At 37.6% G+C, this 17,654-nt stretch overlaps 1 protein-coding gene across 8 annotated transcripts in view; it reads right to left on the reverse strand.

The window, feature by feature from the left end:
• LOC5578948 (disheveled-associated activator of morphogenesis 1) overlaps window positions 1–17,654 on the reverse strand; it is a 573,726-nt gene that overhangs the window by 34,147 nt on the left and 521,925 nt on the right. For 6 of the 8 annotated variants that reach the window (XM_021852537.1, XM_021852538.1, XM_021852536.1 and 3 more), the window contains one exon: window positions 312–869. In XM_021852537.1, the coding sequence (XP_021708229.1) occupies window positions 312–869 (558 nt within the window). Of the gene's footprint in view, window positions 1–311; window positions 870–945; window positions 1,040–1,371; window positions 1,495–17,654 lie in introns of those variants that run through there. The other 2 variants (XM_021852540.1, XM_021852535.1) reach the window with 2 other exon arrangements.

Below are 17,654 nucleotides of genomic sequence, written 5' to 3' on the forward strand. Positions count from 1 at the left end.
TTATTTTTTTTCAGTGTGAGCGGGGTTGTAAATGCTGGTGCACTGATGGTATTTCCCTTTAAACATGATTACATGGCAAAAAATTGGTTATTTCTCTCGCATTATGATGGCATTTAATTAGAAGCAAACCAATGTAACATATACCTCCCAATGACACTGAATCACAGACAAACAGGCGTAACATCTACACCTATCCATTTCAAGACCTCATAAAAACGCATCTTCCCAGCAAAGATAGTGATGGATTTGAAGATCTATGGAATTGTTGCTAGTGTTACATCTGTTTGTCTGTGCCTGAACCCACAACTTACCGAATTGTTCATCAGCGCCTTGATGCACCCGATCAGGCTGGTGTGCAGCGGACTGTTGGCCACCCGGATGTCCAGGGCCTGCAGCAGTTCCAGCAGGGCCGGCAGCCCCTGCAGCTCGATGAACCGAATGACGAAGCTGTGCGCCGAAGTGCGCAGGGCCGTCTTCAGCGCGTCGAAAAGGGCCGTGTGAGATTCAATTTTCGGACTGTACTCGTGCGAGGGCGACTCGTCCGGGGAGGACGCCTTCAGCTGCACGGCCATGTCCTTGAGCCGTTCGATGTAGTGCTCCGGGGAGGGCGGTAGGTTCACACCCGGGAGGGGCGCTCCGCTGGGATCGGTGGCGTCCAGGGGGCTCTTGCGGGAGCAGTAGATTTGCCATTTCTTCTGCGGGGGTAGACTCAGCATGGCCGCCTTGTTCGGGGCGGTGAGATCCAGTTCCTCGACGAGCTCGGCGAATTTGCTGTCCAGCTCGTCGACTGCCGGCATCGGTTGGGTAGGGGTGAGGGTTTGCAGGGAGAAGACTCCCTCCACCACGCAGATTTCGGGTGGCTCGTCATCCTGTGGGGGAGAGGAATAAAAGGGGAATATTGAGGATAGTATGAAACTAGGTTCAATGGCATCGTGATGAGTTTACTTTATAAAACAAGTCCTGCAGAAATTTGGTGAAAGAATTTATTGTTTCCATATTTGCTAGAAATTTTGAAGCTTCTTCTTCCAAACATGCCTACTACACATCTAAAATTGAATTAGCACGACATATTTGGTGAAAGTCTATCTCTCGTGTTCAGTATCATAACGACGTTTCTGCATTGGTGGATTTCGCTTCACCAGTTTTCTTTTTCGCTAATATTTTTGCCATGCGATTGTTTTCACCTGTTATTCTCGTCTCAGTAGAAAGTTATCACTTTTGTTGCTTTGCTGTGTTGTTCAATCTAACGAAAACCGACTGAATTTCACGAAACAGTCCGGAAAAAAAAGAAAACGATCATTGCAGATACGCCGTTATGATGCTCAACGCGAGAATCCGTTAGATAACAGTGCATACTTCCAAGGTACGTACAACGTCAGAACTGCTATCAGCTGCATTTTATTTCAATATCATGAACACCGATACGCGTCACTCTAGGCTGTTATGAACTGATATCAGCTGTATCACGCACTGTTCTGTTCGTAAACATTATTTTGTCCCTCGACTCAGAGCTGTGCTGGTCACAGTTCCAGGTAACATAGCACATTGGTCCACGGAACGAAATTCCACTGAATATAATAACTTGAAAAGTATGAGAGATAACGTTTCGGTGTCTTTTGAACATTTGCTTGTCTGGTCAAGGCACGATAAAGGTAAAATTGTCCTAAGCGCCAAATTTCATAGCTTTCGAAATTCGCTCTCAAACTTTGGAATTTTAATGTCGAAATTCAGCTTTTTACGTGAGATTGCCATAAACTTTTGAACCACCCCCACATGACGTGTCCTGAGCTACATAGGCCAAGGCTGCCATTAGACAATTTCAGTATTTTAAATTGGAATACTCGTTCTTTGAATGGCAAAGAGTACACGCTGTTTAATTTGTTAACAGTTTATGGCCGGTACGCTGATCATAAGTACTGTGCAAAACGATAGGACAAGAAACGGTCAAGGAATGATTCCGCTATCGAAATTACTTGAGCTGTACGCTGCTGAGAAGTAGAGCTGATTTCATAACGTCGGTAACGTCTGCTGTGCAAATCAAATGGAGCTATCACTTTTCCGTACGAAAAAATGTGCCGCTCAATTATTTCGCAAGTAAAAGTGACACTTCGCTCATACTGAATCAGCTGTCAAAATTACTTTGGTAAAAAGGAGAAATTTTACTTGAGCGCTTTACGTTTCAGATGCATACTACGCATTATAGAGAAATTTTAAAAAGTCAGGCATTCGATCAACTCCTAAACCTGCACGGAAGCAATTTGCTGCTATAAATAACACGTACGCCGAATAACCTCTATAGATACGCGTTATGAGTAAAACCGTAGATTGCGAAATTTACATCATCCATCGGATGATTGATGATGTTATCCGATCGAATATTGGGTTGCAGCGCCCATGCTCAGATAGGAAGCAATATCCCCGATCGTATCTAATCTCTAAACATGATTGAATGATCGTTTGGTCAGATCTTGGCGATCGCGATATCAACCGACGACGCGACAGCATGTACCGCTTTAGCGTTTGCAAGTGGATCTATCTCGAGAGGGAATGCATGCATGTCCGATTAGAAAGAAATATCAAAATTAAAACGACCAGATATTTTATTTCAATCGGATTTTAACAGAATGTGTTATAAATAACAGCTGGTTAGGTGTTAATATAACAAAATGTTCAACAAAAATATGTACAATGATATCACAGTTATAACAAGTCATGATAAAGTTTTATCTATAAGATACATCTAAAACAGTGCTTCCCAAACTTTTTCAACTTTCGCCCCCTTGAGGCCAGCATTTATCTGGAATCGCCCCCCTGATATGTGATTTCAATATTTTATGTAATTTGGTGCTGTACGTCAACACATGTCTTTGACTCGCATATCTGCAGAATCATGGTACAAAAACTATTATGCACATTTAAAAATATTCTCTTAAATATCGATATCCCAAAATTATTAGGAATGATGCACTAGGCTGAAATTTATAATAGCAATTTTAACAGTATTTTGCGTGCATTACAGGCTACTGAATTAGTTTTTGATACAAGCTTAGCCCAGTTTAAACTATTTGAATATAATAAATGCATAGGCGCCGACTTTTGACGTAGTTGGGGATTATTATACTGATTTATCATTTGTTCATAATATTACTCCAATAATTTTCAGAAATTGTAAATAATAAATGTTTGACGTTTCAGGGAACGATTGTTTTCATTCAATCTAAAAAAAACTGAACAAATATATGAAAATCCAGAATGTTTTTTAACTCATATTCCAATGTAATATAAAAAAGAGTATTTTTTCTAACACCAAGAAAAATTTGTCTCTAAAATGATTTGTACCATAAGAAATTATAAGAAAGAGTGCAACCGAATCTCCTTTTTTTCTGTAAAAAGCTGGATGCCAATGAAAGACATATTAGCTTCCTAACCTCAAAGTTCCCACATAAAAAAATCCATATATAATATTGGGAATTGCCATAAAAAGTACTAAAAATTCTTGTACATTCAACATATGTTGTGTTTTAAATGTTATCTGTTACTAATCATCCAATCTTGTGAAAATCTTAAATACCGACCATTCTTAAAACTCACATGATATTAAAAACCTGAATACATGTATTTGACAATTATCAAGTGAAGTCTATCATAATTTTATAATAACCCTGATTGGAGATAAAGGTCAGACTCGATTATGCGGAGATTCGATTATCCGGGGACTCGATTATCCGGGATTCGATTATCCGGAATTTTAGACTCGATTATCCGGAATTTGTTTTTTGATGTTCTTGTTTTTCAATTTGTATGCATAAATTTGAAATAATTTGGTATTTAGGCGAGACGCACTAAACTAGTGAGCGATGGTGACGGTTCGCATTTTTACGTCCCTTCGTACGTGATTTCCATACAGAATCTCGACAAATCTGGTCGCGGGTTTGTTTTGTTTGCGTTGTGAATGGCAGTAACAATGGTGATCTGTGTGAATACATATCGATTTGTTCGACGATAATTTAATTTGGAATGATCTTTGGAGGGGTTTGTTTACATTTTTTGTCATTACCATTCAGTAAAATAATTCGCAGAAGTTTGTCTTTGGGATTTTCCTAACGGCTTTCTGGAGTTCTGTTTGATCTTTCGACCTTGACACTTGCTTTTCCCGGGGCAAGCGACGAGGGCAGGATCAAACATGTCGCGCGTCGGTCTCGTAAGTGAAAAAGTGGCGTGATCGGTGAGTTCGGTTGAAGAAAGTGAAAAAGTGCCGCGATCGGTTAGTTCTGTTTGATCTTTCGACCTTGACACTTGCTTTTCCCGGGGCAAGCGACGAGGGCAGGATCAAACATGTCGCGCTTCGGTCTCGTAAGTGAAAAAGTGGCGTGATCGGTGAGTTCGGTTGCAGTAACTGAAAAAGTGCCGCGATCGGTTAGTTCTGTTTGATCCTTCGACCTTGACGCTTGCTCCTGGGCAGTGCGTCAAGAAAGCCCGAACAGTTTTTTTTTATTCTTTTTGGGTCGCGCGCTTATTTTGTTTTTCCCTGAGTGCTTTTTTATAGCCGAGCAAACGAGTGAAGCCGAAAGTGGATTGTGGCTGCTCAGTCAAGGATAACGGATCAATTGGTGAGCTCGTTTCATGCTACTATTTCTAATCTATAAAATATGTATGACTGCACATTCAATCGTTACAATGGTGGGATGTAAATATGATTTTTCAATAAACTATGGATGGTTCGTCACTGTGAGTGTCGACACAAACTCTGATTCATGATTTATTTATGTTTAACATTTTTTTTTTTCAGAACACCTCTTATATACCTTTATTTTTTGCAATTAAAAAAACTTTGAATGGTTCGACACTACAAGTGTAGACTTGCGAAAGGTTCACTTTATTCAACAAACTTTGGATGGTTCGCCACTGTAAGTGTCGGCATAAGAATAAGAGTGTTCTATGATGTCCCAACCAATCTAGTTTTTTGTTTCTTTTCAAATGAGTAAAATATAATAACACATGCTTTCGTCCTGACAGCTGTAGGAATGTTACATTTAGGTATTTGTTCAACAAACTTTGAATGGTTCGTCACCTCAAGTGTCGGCATAATTTTCCTCTACATAGAAATTGTTCATATCAAATGAAAATATTATATTTACGTATAAGCATGTATATATCTCACAAATCATTGTTTATCATGGTCTAATCGCTTATCAAAGTGAATCCTATGACCCAACGATCCTCCCCATTAACAAACATCCCTCCCAGTAACCTTTGTGGAGATGCAGAGGCAAACACGGTCTCCAAAAAGCAAAGGTTACACACTAACATTCCTTCCCCCAATCCCACCTGACTGCAAGGACGTGGCCGGCGCCGTTATTGACCCTGTATAAATAGAGGCACTGAATTATGCACACTGAAGAAGATTATGGCCAATCCCAGCCGAACTTCTAGTTGATTCTTTGTGCATTTTCACTGACTTCGGTCAATCACGGAATAGCAACCATTGATATGTGTAGTCAGTCTAAGCTAAGCTAAGCTAAGCTATAAATTTGAAATAATTTGGTATTGCAATATACAATATGAATGGTTTAGCAGTTTATAACGTATTTAAGAAAAGGGGGGTTTGAAAAAGTGGTTTTTATGTAAGCCGATCAAATTTTTTTTTCTTGTACAAAGATCCTGCTCTTCCTAGAAAAAATTTCTGGCTACGCCACCGCCTCATATAAATAAAATGACGAAAAAAGACAATATTTCAGTTCTTTTGTCAAAGATTTCATTTGTTTTTCTTAGTGATTCGATTATTCGTAGTGAAAAAAAATCGATACTCCGAATAATCGAGTCCGACATGTATATCGATCCAAGGTAAAATATTCCTCGAATTTGTTAAGTTTGGAATTGATTAACCTTCAGATGTGTGTCCTAAAAAAATTATCAGTAATTATTTTTAAATGCTTCCGTGCTCCCCTTTTCGCCCCCTTTCTGAATTTTTCGCCCCCCAAATTCTGTTTTACAAATTTTCGCCCCCTTGAGCCTGAAAATCGCCCCCAGGGGGGCGAATTCGCCCACTTTGGGAATCACTGATCTAAAACAACATAAGATATATCTATATTGAATAGATCATCGAGTTTGGGAGGTATCGAGTTATAGAACACAAAACCAGTGCAAATGCGACCGAAGGGACCATCGAGTTAGCCATGAAAACCAACTTTTACTATGGTTCTCTAACTCGATGTCGAGATTCCGAATATCGAGTGAGGGAGAGTTGACTGTATAACATACGTTAATATGAACAACAAGATCTGTTATAATTGAGTTATTTTTTTATATGATTCCCTTCTGATCGAGATGCAGTTACTTCCACTTGACCATGCCTCAGCCGATTGATCGAAATCGGATCAAGCATAGATTTGTGGTGCCTCTTAGTTCACCGTTCACTGTAGGCTGTGCGATTAGCCCGATCGCGATTGATTGACAGATGAAGAGCGCGGAAGGAGGCGGAAACTGTACCTTGCTTGCTTTGATCCATATGGAAGGTCCGGGGAATGATTTAGTGAACCTGGCACGCAACAAAAAAAACGCTTCGCTCTGCATATTAGCGCTTATTAAGGTAGATCCGCGCAGGACGGCGCGTTTTGAAAATGATTTTTGTTCGTGGGTAGTTTCGTGGCTGCATGGATCTATCTTGCAACGACAGATTGGTATTGGTTCAATCTTAGACTAGATAGACACCCAAGTGGCGGCGCCCATCACAACAATAGTGGCTATATTTAGGCTAATTTGAGGCTTTTGTTGGCGTCTGTGAACTATTTGAATTATGATTGGATCGTCATAAACATCGTGAACTGCCCGTTTCTTCGCTGTCCGGATCAGGTCAAATTGCGGAATTTGTTCGAAACCACGCTGTTGCAATCAGTTTCCGCATTGTTCGCGACTTTATTAGCTATTCAGGGATAAGTGTTAGTGACCCGAGAAGGCATAGCAGAATTCGTTCTCATTGGATTTCGAAGCACGAACAAAGCAAGTGAAGAAACACATCGCGTCTTTATCGGTTCATGATTGGAAATGTTTCGCAAGGTTGTAACGTGCTTGATAAAAAAGCAGCGAACGAGAGCCCCAAAGGATATTCACCATTGGGGGTAGGTGTTTTATATTACTGGCATTATAAATCCACAAACGGGTTTTAACGATCATGCACTGTTGTACACCTAATATAATCTTCGCTGTAGTAGAAGGTGATAAACAAATTCTCATGAGGTGATACGGGTCATGATTTACAGAGAATGAAAAGTGAGAGATACTATCAATTTGCTCAGAATTCAATCCCTGGATTTCTGGAAATCGGAACGTCAAATAGAAAAATAATATGCTTTGTTAATAAATCTTTGAGCTGTTTAGTGTAATACCTATAAATAATTGAAAATCCGAATTAAGCATTATACCATTCAATTCCACTAGAGTTTGCATCCTTTGACAGATACACGTATATCGAGTCTCGTACACAACACTGAAGACGGCATTACAGTTGAGGTCGAAATACGCGTCAAAGGATACAAACTCTAGTGCACCATGGAATCAAATGGTATAGTTCTAAATTCGGTTGTTCATTTATTTAATATGCTTTTCATTTAAGCTTTTGTTTGAAAGTTTCAATGCTTTAGATCAGAAACATTCCCTAATTATCTGTTTCTTCTGGGCGGAACGTTTCACGATTTCTACTGACAGCTTCCTAAGCGTATTATTGAAAGTTTTCCGAAAGGTGAAGATAAATCGAAGCTAAACCACAAAAAAAAAAAACAATCTGGAGAACGTACATCCTTCTTCTTCTTTTTCTTCTTCTTCTTCTTCTTGGCATTAACGTCCTCACTGGGGACAGAGCCTGCTTCTCAGCTTAGTGTTCTTATGAGCACTTCCATAGTTATTAACTGAAAGCTTTCTTTGCCAAAGTTGCAATTTTTGCATTCGCATATCGTGTGGCAGGTACGATGATACTCTATGCCCAGGGAAGTCAAGGAAATTTCTATTATGGAAAGATCCTGGACCGACCGGGAATCGAACCCAGACACCTTCAGCATGGCTTTGCTTTGTAGCCGCAGACTCTAACGACTCGGCTAAGGAAGGCTCCCTTGTAGTTGCTTAGATTTTTTGTTTCAAAACTTTCCAAGCTTCCGTTGGAAGTTTCGTAATCTTCTGAAATGAGCTAAACTTGAGCTGAAATCGAATTCAGGTTAACTTCTGCGTTCATGAGTCCTCTCATGGCGTAGGGGTAACGCGCCCTAACTAGAGATCAGGGAGTCGTGAGTTCGATTCTCACTGAAAAGACGTGTAACTTTTTCGCAAAACTTTACATCAATTTGTCCATTTAATCCAATTGCAGAGTATATGTAATGTTTAGCTTTTCGGTAGTTGTTAAACTTCCACTCGGCTGGTTAGCCGTAAACCACGATTCATAATTAAAAACAAACTATTGCTTAGAAGCTCTTTAGAAGGTCGTTTGGCAATTTTTCCAGCTTATATTCAGAATCATTCCAAACTTCTGTTTCCAAGCTTTCTGAACAGTGATTCGGAAGTTTTTTTTTTTTTGATATTTCAGACTGGAAGCTGCTTAGGAATCTTACCCAGATTCTGTTCTCCAAGTTTCGGTCAACGCTCATCTTTAGTAGATTTTCAAGCAGTCCATTATTTATATTATATAAGCTTTACAAGCTCCTTTTTGAAGGGTCTTCAAGCACCTACTTAGAAGCATATGCTAATATTTTTTGCAACTTTATGTAAGGATTATGATTAGTAAGCTTCACAGAGCTCCCTTAAACAAATTTCAGAACTTACGATTAAACATTTGGAAGTAATGCAATGCAATTTGGAAGTAAATAATTTGGAAGTTAATTGGATTTCTTACTTTTCATCTAAAGATTTTCAAGCGTTCCGTTAGACTTTTAGTTTAATAAGCTTTATAAGCTTAATTTACGAACCTTGTTATAATTACACGTTTTTGTCTCAAGCACCAAAATATCGCTATTAGGGTAATTAAAAATTACTGAGTCCATTGCCGTTTTCAAAATTATCTTGAGATATTGGCTGTTGAAAACGCAATATTCGAGAATTTCAGCCTGCTTGCATGCAAGTTTTCCAGCTTGTATGGCAATTTATTTGCTTAATTTGCCTCAGAACTCAAACTTTATGTGTATAAAAATACTTACCAACAAAGTTCATAATCCTTCCGATGCCTAAAAGTTATTTTTTGATAGTTTTGAAAAGTATTGTATTTTGCCATATAAGAGAAACGAAGAATTTTGTATAGAGACTGCAAGCAAGCGTGTTGAAAAATTGATTTAATTTTAATGCAATCGTGCAATTTAAACCAAATTATATCTAAAATGAAAGTTAAAGTCCTATTTAGCATTCTTGGTGGATTACATCATAAAACATTTGCTAAATCATACTTTAAATTGTATGTAAACATCAACAAAATAAGTGTTTTTACACCTTTGGCGACCTGTAGCTAAAAATTGAGACGTGCTGAAACGTTTCTGAGAACGGTATCAGATTCAGCAACCTCAAATCTACTAAAGGCACATAATTTGATTCTTGAGACACACAAATATGTCATTTTTGTTCCGTTGTGTGATTTTATTGCAATGAATGTTAAATGTTGAATGTTAGTTTATTTTCAACTAAATATCTGTAAAATCTGTCTGCCAGAAGAAAATGAACTTGAAGCTTTCAATGGTACAAAACTTGATTCTCAGAAATCACAGGGTTGACGACAAGATCAATTTGCCTGAAAGTAAACAATCGATTTAACAGCTATTTGATTTTGTGCCAATATATGTTTGTGCATTTTATTGCTTCCCGACCCCAGACATCGAATTTATAACTTTCAGTATAATGTGCCTTGTAGGAAATATCAAACTTCAGCTTCAAGCTTTTGTAAGCGTTGTTTTTGAAATGGCATCTAATTCTTCCAAAAAAGGTGCACTTTGCGAAAGAAGATCACGTGATTATTGAGCTGAAATCGAAGTCAGGTTAATTTCTGCGACTCTGAGTCTTCTCGTGGTGCAGCGGTAACGCGCCCTATATAGTGAACAGGGAGTCGTGAGTTCGATTCTCACCGAGAAGACGCAAACTTCACATCAACATTAATTCCAGTTGCAAAGTATATGTAATGTTTAGTTTTTTGATAGTTGTTATCTAAAGTTGTTAACAATGTTTTTTAATTTATACTAAGCATCATCAAATCTGAAGCTTTCGAAGCATCGATATTTGAGTCGCGAACTTTTTCTTGAATGCTTTTCATTTTTTAATTGCAAATAAAAACATATATTTTATTTTTTCAATTTAGACTTCATTTTACAAACTTTGTATCAACTTTTATTTGGAAAGTGTGCGCAAATAATTGAAATCTTTTTTGATAGAGTAACATCATGAGTAAAATTTCCAACAATCCGTCCAAAAACATTTCGAGCCTATTGATTGGCTTAGTTTAAAGCTTTTATCGTGAATTTTCGTAGATTCAGTTGAATATGATTCCGTTTCGAATTTCTTATAAGCTTTCTGTTTGTATGGTATAGTTGTAGTTTTAATATCTAATTTTACAAGATTCCATTTGTAAACTTTCCAGGATTTCAAACCTCCATACTGGAAAGCTTCTAGTCAGAAGATGGCTAGAAAAAAGCTTGAAACGATTCCAGACAGAAACATGGAAATATTCCCGATTAAATAGTTTCCAGCTGAAATTATATCTTAAATATACCTGTAAGCTTTCCATGCTTTCATTCTCGGTTGATTGTCTATTAGATCTTATGATCATAGTTTTCGTTTCCAGTATTTCAAGCTGCTGTTTGTAAACTTTCCGAAGTTTCGTTTAACAACTTTCAAACACTTTTTTAAAGACAATTTACACCGTCTTCAGCCAAAGGCTGTACAGACTGAACAATCACGAACATTAGGCAACGGACAACACGGAACACCCAATAGCCCAATGATGAATTTTTCGTTTGACGAAAAGTTTCCACCGACTGGAGCGGGAATCGAACCCACGCTTCGTGGCACAATACGCCTAAACGACTGACGCCGCTAACCGCAAGGCCACGAAGCCCATAATTGGAAATTTTTCTGTTGGGGAACTATTGACTGTTTTGTTCAAACATGCAATCGTATGCTTTTCTATCTTCTCTCATGAGATTTGGCGAGGAAGCTTCACACACTTGGATTTCCACAGATTTTCAGTGTGGAAGCTTTAAGGATGTACTTTTTGGTGAAATTTGAAATCCTTCATTTAGTAGTTTTCTGGGCTTCAGAAATTACCTTCCTGCTTTTGAAACATTGGTTTAGAAAATGCCCAAGTCTTCAAGATTTTGTCGATAATCTTCCCAATTGTTTTTATAAAAGCTTAAACCCTCTGTTTGACAACTTTTCAAGCTTCTATTTAAACAATGCTCAAGCTTCTCAAGCACATGCATTTAAAATGTTCAAGCGTTTGTGTGGCACCGATTCAAAGATATATCTGCAAGAGCTTCTGTTTAGTTTAGATATATTCCAAGCTTACATTCGCATTATCACTAACAGGCTTTGCAAGCTCCCTCTTGGATGTTTTCACTCTCCTTTTTTCTGGAGCTTGAGCTTGAGCTTGATTGACCGCCCGTGGTTGCTACTCCAGTATTGCCAGATCAGCTGCACTTACACAAGGAACCAACCGAATGACTGTTTGGGACTAACAGACACCCTCAGTGTATAAGTGCTGGTGATCTTCTATTTTTAGGCAACAATGGCGCCTGCCACGTCAGAATGCAGACCAATGAGGGGAAAGGGTGAGGAATTGACGGTGCATTGAACTGGCTCCCACGTAGACCTATATACCACTGCATCTACGCCAATTCATGCGGGAGTGTATGGATTGTTGGAAAGGCATAGCAGAGAAGCTTGCTCTTTGGTTAGCAGACTGCCTGAGTATCAAGCGTAATGAAAGGCATGCTATAATGATGAGATAGAGTGAAGCGTAGGGAAACGGTTTCTTGTCCGTTTCTGGTTCTAGCGTTTTTGCTATGAACGAGTAGAATGTGAGTATGAAAGATTGAAAGTGGAAGATAGAAGCAAGTGTAAGACACAAGTACAAAGTACGAGGAAAGGGACGGGCCTGGGGTTGAAACCATGACCTTCTGCATATGAAGCAGAAGCGGTAGCCATTAGACCACCGACCCCGTCATTTTCAATCTCTTCTTTCTGGAAACATCAAACTACCGTATAGAAGATCTAAAATGTTTTTTTACTAGGGAGCTCTTAACATTTTTTGTTGGGAAACTGCAAAAGATTTTGTATTTCGAAGCCTTTTGAGATTTTCATTGGAGTTTTTCAACATCAATTGAATTACTGTTATCAATTCCGGAATTTATCCAGGTCTCGAGAGGGTGCTGCATGGGAATCTTGTGCAGCTGTTAGAGAAAGCTTGTGAATTTTTTAAAGCTTTAACAGCTTCTAGCAGATGCTGCGAAAGCTTCCTGCTAAAATTTCAAAACCCTTTCCGCACACACGAAAATTGTTTTCAGTCTGAATATTGGATATAGATTTTTTAAATAAAAGCTTAACAAAACCTTCCAAATAAGTGTTTTGACTAAGTTCCCGAACAAAGATTAAGGCATTATATTAATCCAATTCGCATGATTTTTCAATTAATTAACTCATTGCTCATTACATTTGTGAAGGTATTACCTTCAGACCAGGGTTTTCCGCGGATACCTAGGGGACTGTGGCGATATCACAGGCAAACAGAACCAACACAGAAATTTCCATCGACCACGTGATTTTTAATCTTGCTGAACATCTTTGCAGATAATAAGTAGACTTTTGAGCAAATTATTAGTGGACTCCAGAGGATCGTAGCAAAATTCTTGCATTATCTTTGGTAGATTACAGATAATTTTTTAGTGTGCCTGCGAACGATATTTTTCGATATACGATTAGATTTTTCCGTTAACTTTCTATTTTTCCATCGTTATTAGTGAGATCTTCAGTCCTGGGCTAGTTCATCTCGGGATCTTGAACGAAATGAGTGACTATCTCGCAGATTGGATTGGATCTCTGACACTTGGCGTGAGAAGCGTGTGTTCTAACAACAAAATCAGCTCTATCCCCATCCATAAACTTAGATTTAAAGAACATTAATTTTTAGAGCTCCGCAGCTTATTTGTTGAACTTCAAGGGCGTCGCAGCAACAAAAAAGTTGGGAAGCCACTGTTTCAGACGATCATTTGAGAATACATTTCACGTGACCGGAAAATGTGAAACGTCACAAACGATTGCTTTGGAAAATCTATATAAATAAAAATGGAATGGTGTTTGTATGTCACGAAATGGCTTGAGAACGGGTCAACGGATTTGAATGATTATAACTTCATTTCGTTTATCAAGGGTTCCGACGTGTTTGTGTGTATGAAAATCACAGGATTTTCACCGGGAAAGTCGGAAAAACGAGCGTGAACGGAACTGTCATTTTGTATGGGACGATTCAAAGCGTATTCCAACAGCCTACTTGATGGCAAGACGAAGTTTGCCGGGACCACTAGTATCAAATAAAAACATTTATATCTTGTAGTCAAAAGTTTGCAAAACCTCGAATGTTTGTGAACAAAAGATTCAAAAGCATTTACACAGAAAAAGCTTTAAAAACATACAACCAGAAGCATCCTTCTAAAGTCTCCTTGTTTTTACTAGGAAGCTTTCTATGCTACCCAAGCAGCACATATTGTTACAAGTAGCTTACAGCAACGGCTACTTCACATATTCAATAGTTACAATATGATACATTTGCAACATGGAAAAATACTGCTATGTAACCGAAAAAGCGCAAAAAGTCGAGCCTTATGTAACTTGTTTGTTCGTTACTTAAGAAGTTTACAAGCGACTGCTATGTAATTTGTTGATTACGCATGGGTTTTCCTGCGACAAAATAAATGAAACGGCGTTCAAGTTGTTGTTACTTTCTGACAGTCTTGAAACCGAACAATAATTTTAGAATTGAATGTCAATAAAAGTAATACGTGTGATTTTCGAACGTGTAATTATTCACAAGTACATAATAAATTTAACATGCCGATTTGAATTTGTGGTGAAATCAATCATTTTACTAGCTCAAAATTGACGCGCTCATAAAATAGATAATAATTTTGTATTGAATAACGTATGATACCTGGATTGTTGAGATATTATTCCATTAGAACTGACACGAAAAAATGGAAATTGACACTGTTACTCAAATCAGCAGTGTTTTTGATTTAAATTTAATTGTTTGTGAAGATTGTGATTCCAAAATCACGTTGTTTCGTGCCCCGCAGTTGGATTTTCTGGGTTGCCTATCATAAATCACCATTTAATTTCATCTTGCTGCAGATACATTTCCGAATAACTGTTTGAGAACAGCTAATCTAAAACGATGACAACTATTGAAAAGCTGTTAGAGAGGCTGCAAATTATAAATTCAACAATTTTAATTATTCACTGCAATAATATCAATGAAAACAATAACTAGTCATAAAATAGTAAAGTTCTTATATCAAAATTCACAATACATATGAAAACTTTTGACATGTAGTGTTGACCACTGTCAGCAAGTTACACATTAGTTGCCCAGAAATCTTATGTTATTTTGAAACTGATGTGTAACTATACTGAAACGGCCAATAAATTACACTGTTCTCAATAGGGGAAGGGGTATTAAAATGAACACCTAAACGATATCGTCTTGCTTTTAATGGGAAAAACCATGAATTTGCGATAAATCATCAAATCTCGAAAACTTATCCAAACAGACTCAAGTCAAAAAAGTATACAAACTTACTTTATCGATTCTACGTGTTTCGCAGACGAAATTCTACACATTTTGCTCTAAACCAACTCGATTTTTCACTTTTAGAACGTTTACTTTCCGGAATTACAAAAAGACGAAAGTAAGATTTTCAACTTTCGCTACCTAACCACTACTTTCGCCACTCCGCTGTATGGAGAGACAAAGTGACTTAACCACGAATCAAAATAAAACACTACTTGAACCAATTTGACACTGGTACAAAAACGTCGAAAGTACCTGAATAAATCGGCTTATCATTTTGTAAATTTTTTTTTGTGGGAAATAACAGGAACTCCCTAGTTTTTGAATGCGAGCTTATTGTATGCTAAATTTAAGCAATGTACACGGCGAAAAAATGTGAAAAAGGTGATTCATTTTAAAACAGTTTTAGAAGACAGGTTGTGATTCTTCTGAATTAATTTTCTCAAAACTGTCTGGAAGTTACTTACGTCAATTTGAAAAAGTAATCGAGAAATAATGTGTAAAAATCTTCTAAGCCAATTGACTGGAACCTTACAAAAGTATGAATATTAAATGCTCCGTCCAAGTAAGCACATGGTTTGTGACGTGCTCAAATGGCTCAAATAGCTCGAAAGAAGGCAAATTCAAGCGTGTGCTATAATAAGGGCGCAAGTCGCATGATCGATTTCTCTTCATCGATCCTCTCTTCTGTGAATAAAGGTGACAAGATGCTGGTTTGTTAACAATTTTTCACTACAAGACGCTAGGAAGTAATGCAATCTTGCGTCCTGAGGTGAAACAACGAGTTGAATTTAAAAATTAATCAATTTGTGCCAATATTAGGGACTGAGATAATATGGCCATGACAAAGAAAATAGCGATTTAGATGTGAAAAACATGCTTTGTTTTTTTATTATAATCGGATACACAAATATGTTCTCTATCAAATAGTAGAAACAACATCCATCCGTTTGAGTATTTCTAGGGTTATTAAATCAATAAAAAAATGCGTGATTAGGGGTCATCCATAAACCACGTAGTCATTTATTGGGGAAAGGGAGAGATTCTGCCCAATGACCACGGTCCATACAAAATGTAAATTTTGTGTATGGACAAATGACTACTATGGGGAAGGTGGGTCTAAAATTGGGAAAAAAATAACCGCGTTGCTAATGGTAGCCCCTTGTGCATTTCTGTGCTGTCACTTCAATAGGGCCTAACTAACATGAGTGATTTCTCTTCATCGATTCTGCATATATAATGCATACCTACAGGCGATTGTTCAGATTTTATTGTTCAATAATAGATACAGTGCCTTCCCGATTTTGGCAACACCCGATTTTGGCTACCCCCAAATTTAGCAACACCCGTTTTCGGCAACAATTTCTTCCCGATTTTGGCAACACATTGAAAAATATTTTCAATTGATTATTAATTACTGAAACCCAACATTTAGAGCTAAAACAAAATGGAAATAAGTTAAAATGAAAATGGTGGTGGCCATTGCGAGCTAAGAAACGTGATGTGGAACGTAGAACTTGTATATTCTAAAGTTATAGTTTAACGTTTAGAAGAAGTCTTATAAAGGCAAGTTGTATAAATTATTGCTACATAGTATGAAAGGCATCATAAATTGGTGGAATACGATGGTAACCGACAATAAGAGCATCAAATGTTAAGACGCTCAGTAATACAGTGTTGATTGTATATATTTTGTTGTTATTGTGGTTGTATGTTTTAAACATATCAATAGGATTATGTGTGGCGGTCTGATGAGCCAGAAAATATATTCGAATTATGCCGTGATCATTGATGAGTTAATCTGTAAAATATTGAACAATTGGTGAGTGTTTTGTTTCATGTATTTCTGTCGACATTTCAAAAACAGTTGTTAAGGAAAACATTGAGAAACTTTGTTCATAACTCTAGATGACAATTTTGGCAATAGTAAAATTTTGAGAATGGGTTTCGAGGTAGTCATTGAAAAACGTTTATAGAGGAATTTGAAGAATTAATAAAAAGAGCCCATATTCAAAATTCGTTGGACATTGTTAAAAATTATGTGGTTTCCTTCTTACCGTCGTTTTTTATATAGACCAATATAGACATTTGGAAATTTTCTTCAGCAATCTTGACCAGACTGACGCTTCTTCAGCAGTCAAGAGTTTTTCTGACCACATCAGCGTTGTAAGTTATCACGGTAGTCGACACGTTTTCGCTGATATTCGGCAGCGCTTCCCTTAAACATTCACAACACGAACGGTCAAACGAATGTTGGGAAGAAAAATGTCAATTGAATACCAAGACCATGTTAGCTTCGCTAGGAAACGTCACGGCGCTGCCTTCACTGTATGTGTGTAACATTCGACATAACAAGCAAGATCAAACTATTCATGTTTTTTTATGATCCGATATGTCAGAATTATACGCAAAGCTTATGATTTATGCAAATGTCATCGTGTCAGAAGACATTGAATTGACAGTTTTTTGTGTTTCTCGATGTTTATTTTACTGGATCTTACTCGTGCTGTGTGTGAGAAGTGACGGAAGCGAATGAATACAGGAAAATAAAATGACTGTTGACCATGGCATCAAAACGAACGTCGTGGAAACTGTCGAATGTTAACAGCACTGGACACATCCTTGCAACAGCTGGAAGGTGGTACAGGAGAATATGTGGATGCTTACTATAGACATATGATAACACCGCTACAATTTAAAATTTCACCAGAAAATTTTTAATGTTATTAAAAATAAACGTTAATTTGCACACATTTTTCTGCAAGGAGAGAGTTAAAGTATTGATTATTACAATTGTTTTCACTGATTCCGCAAAATCTAAGCTATTTTTTTCTACCATACGTTTTAATTT

Source organism: Aedes aegypti, chromosome 3 (genome assembly GCF_002204515.2).
Source record: "Aedes aegypti strain LVP_AGWG chromosome 3, AaegL5.0 Primary Assembly, whole genome shotgun sequence".
NCBI lineage: Eukaryota > Metazoa > Arthropoda > Insecta > Diptera > Culicidae > Aedes > Aedes aegypti.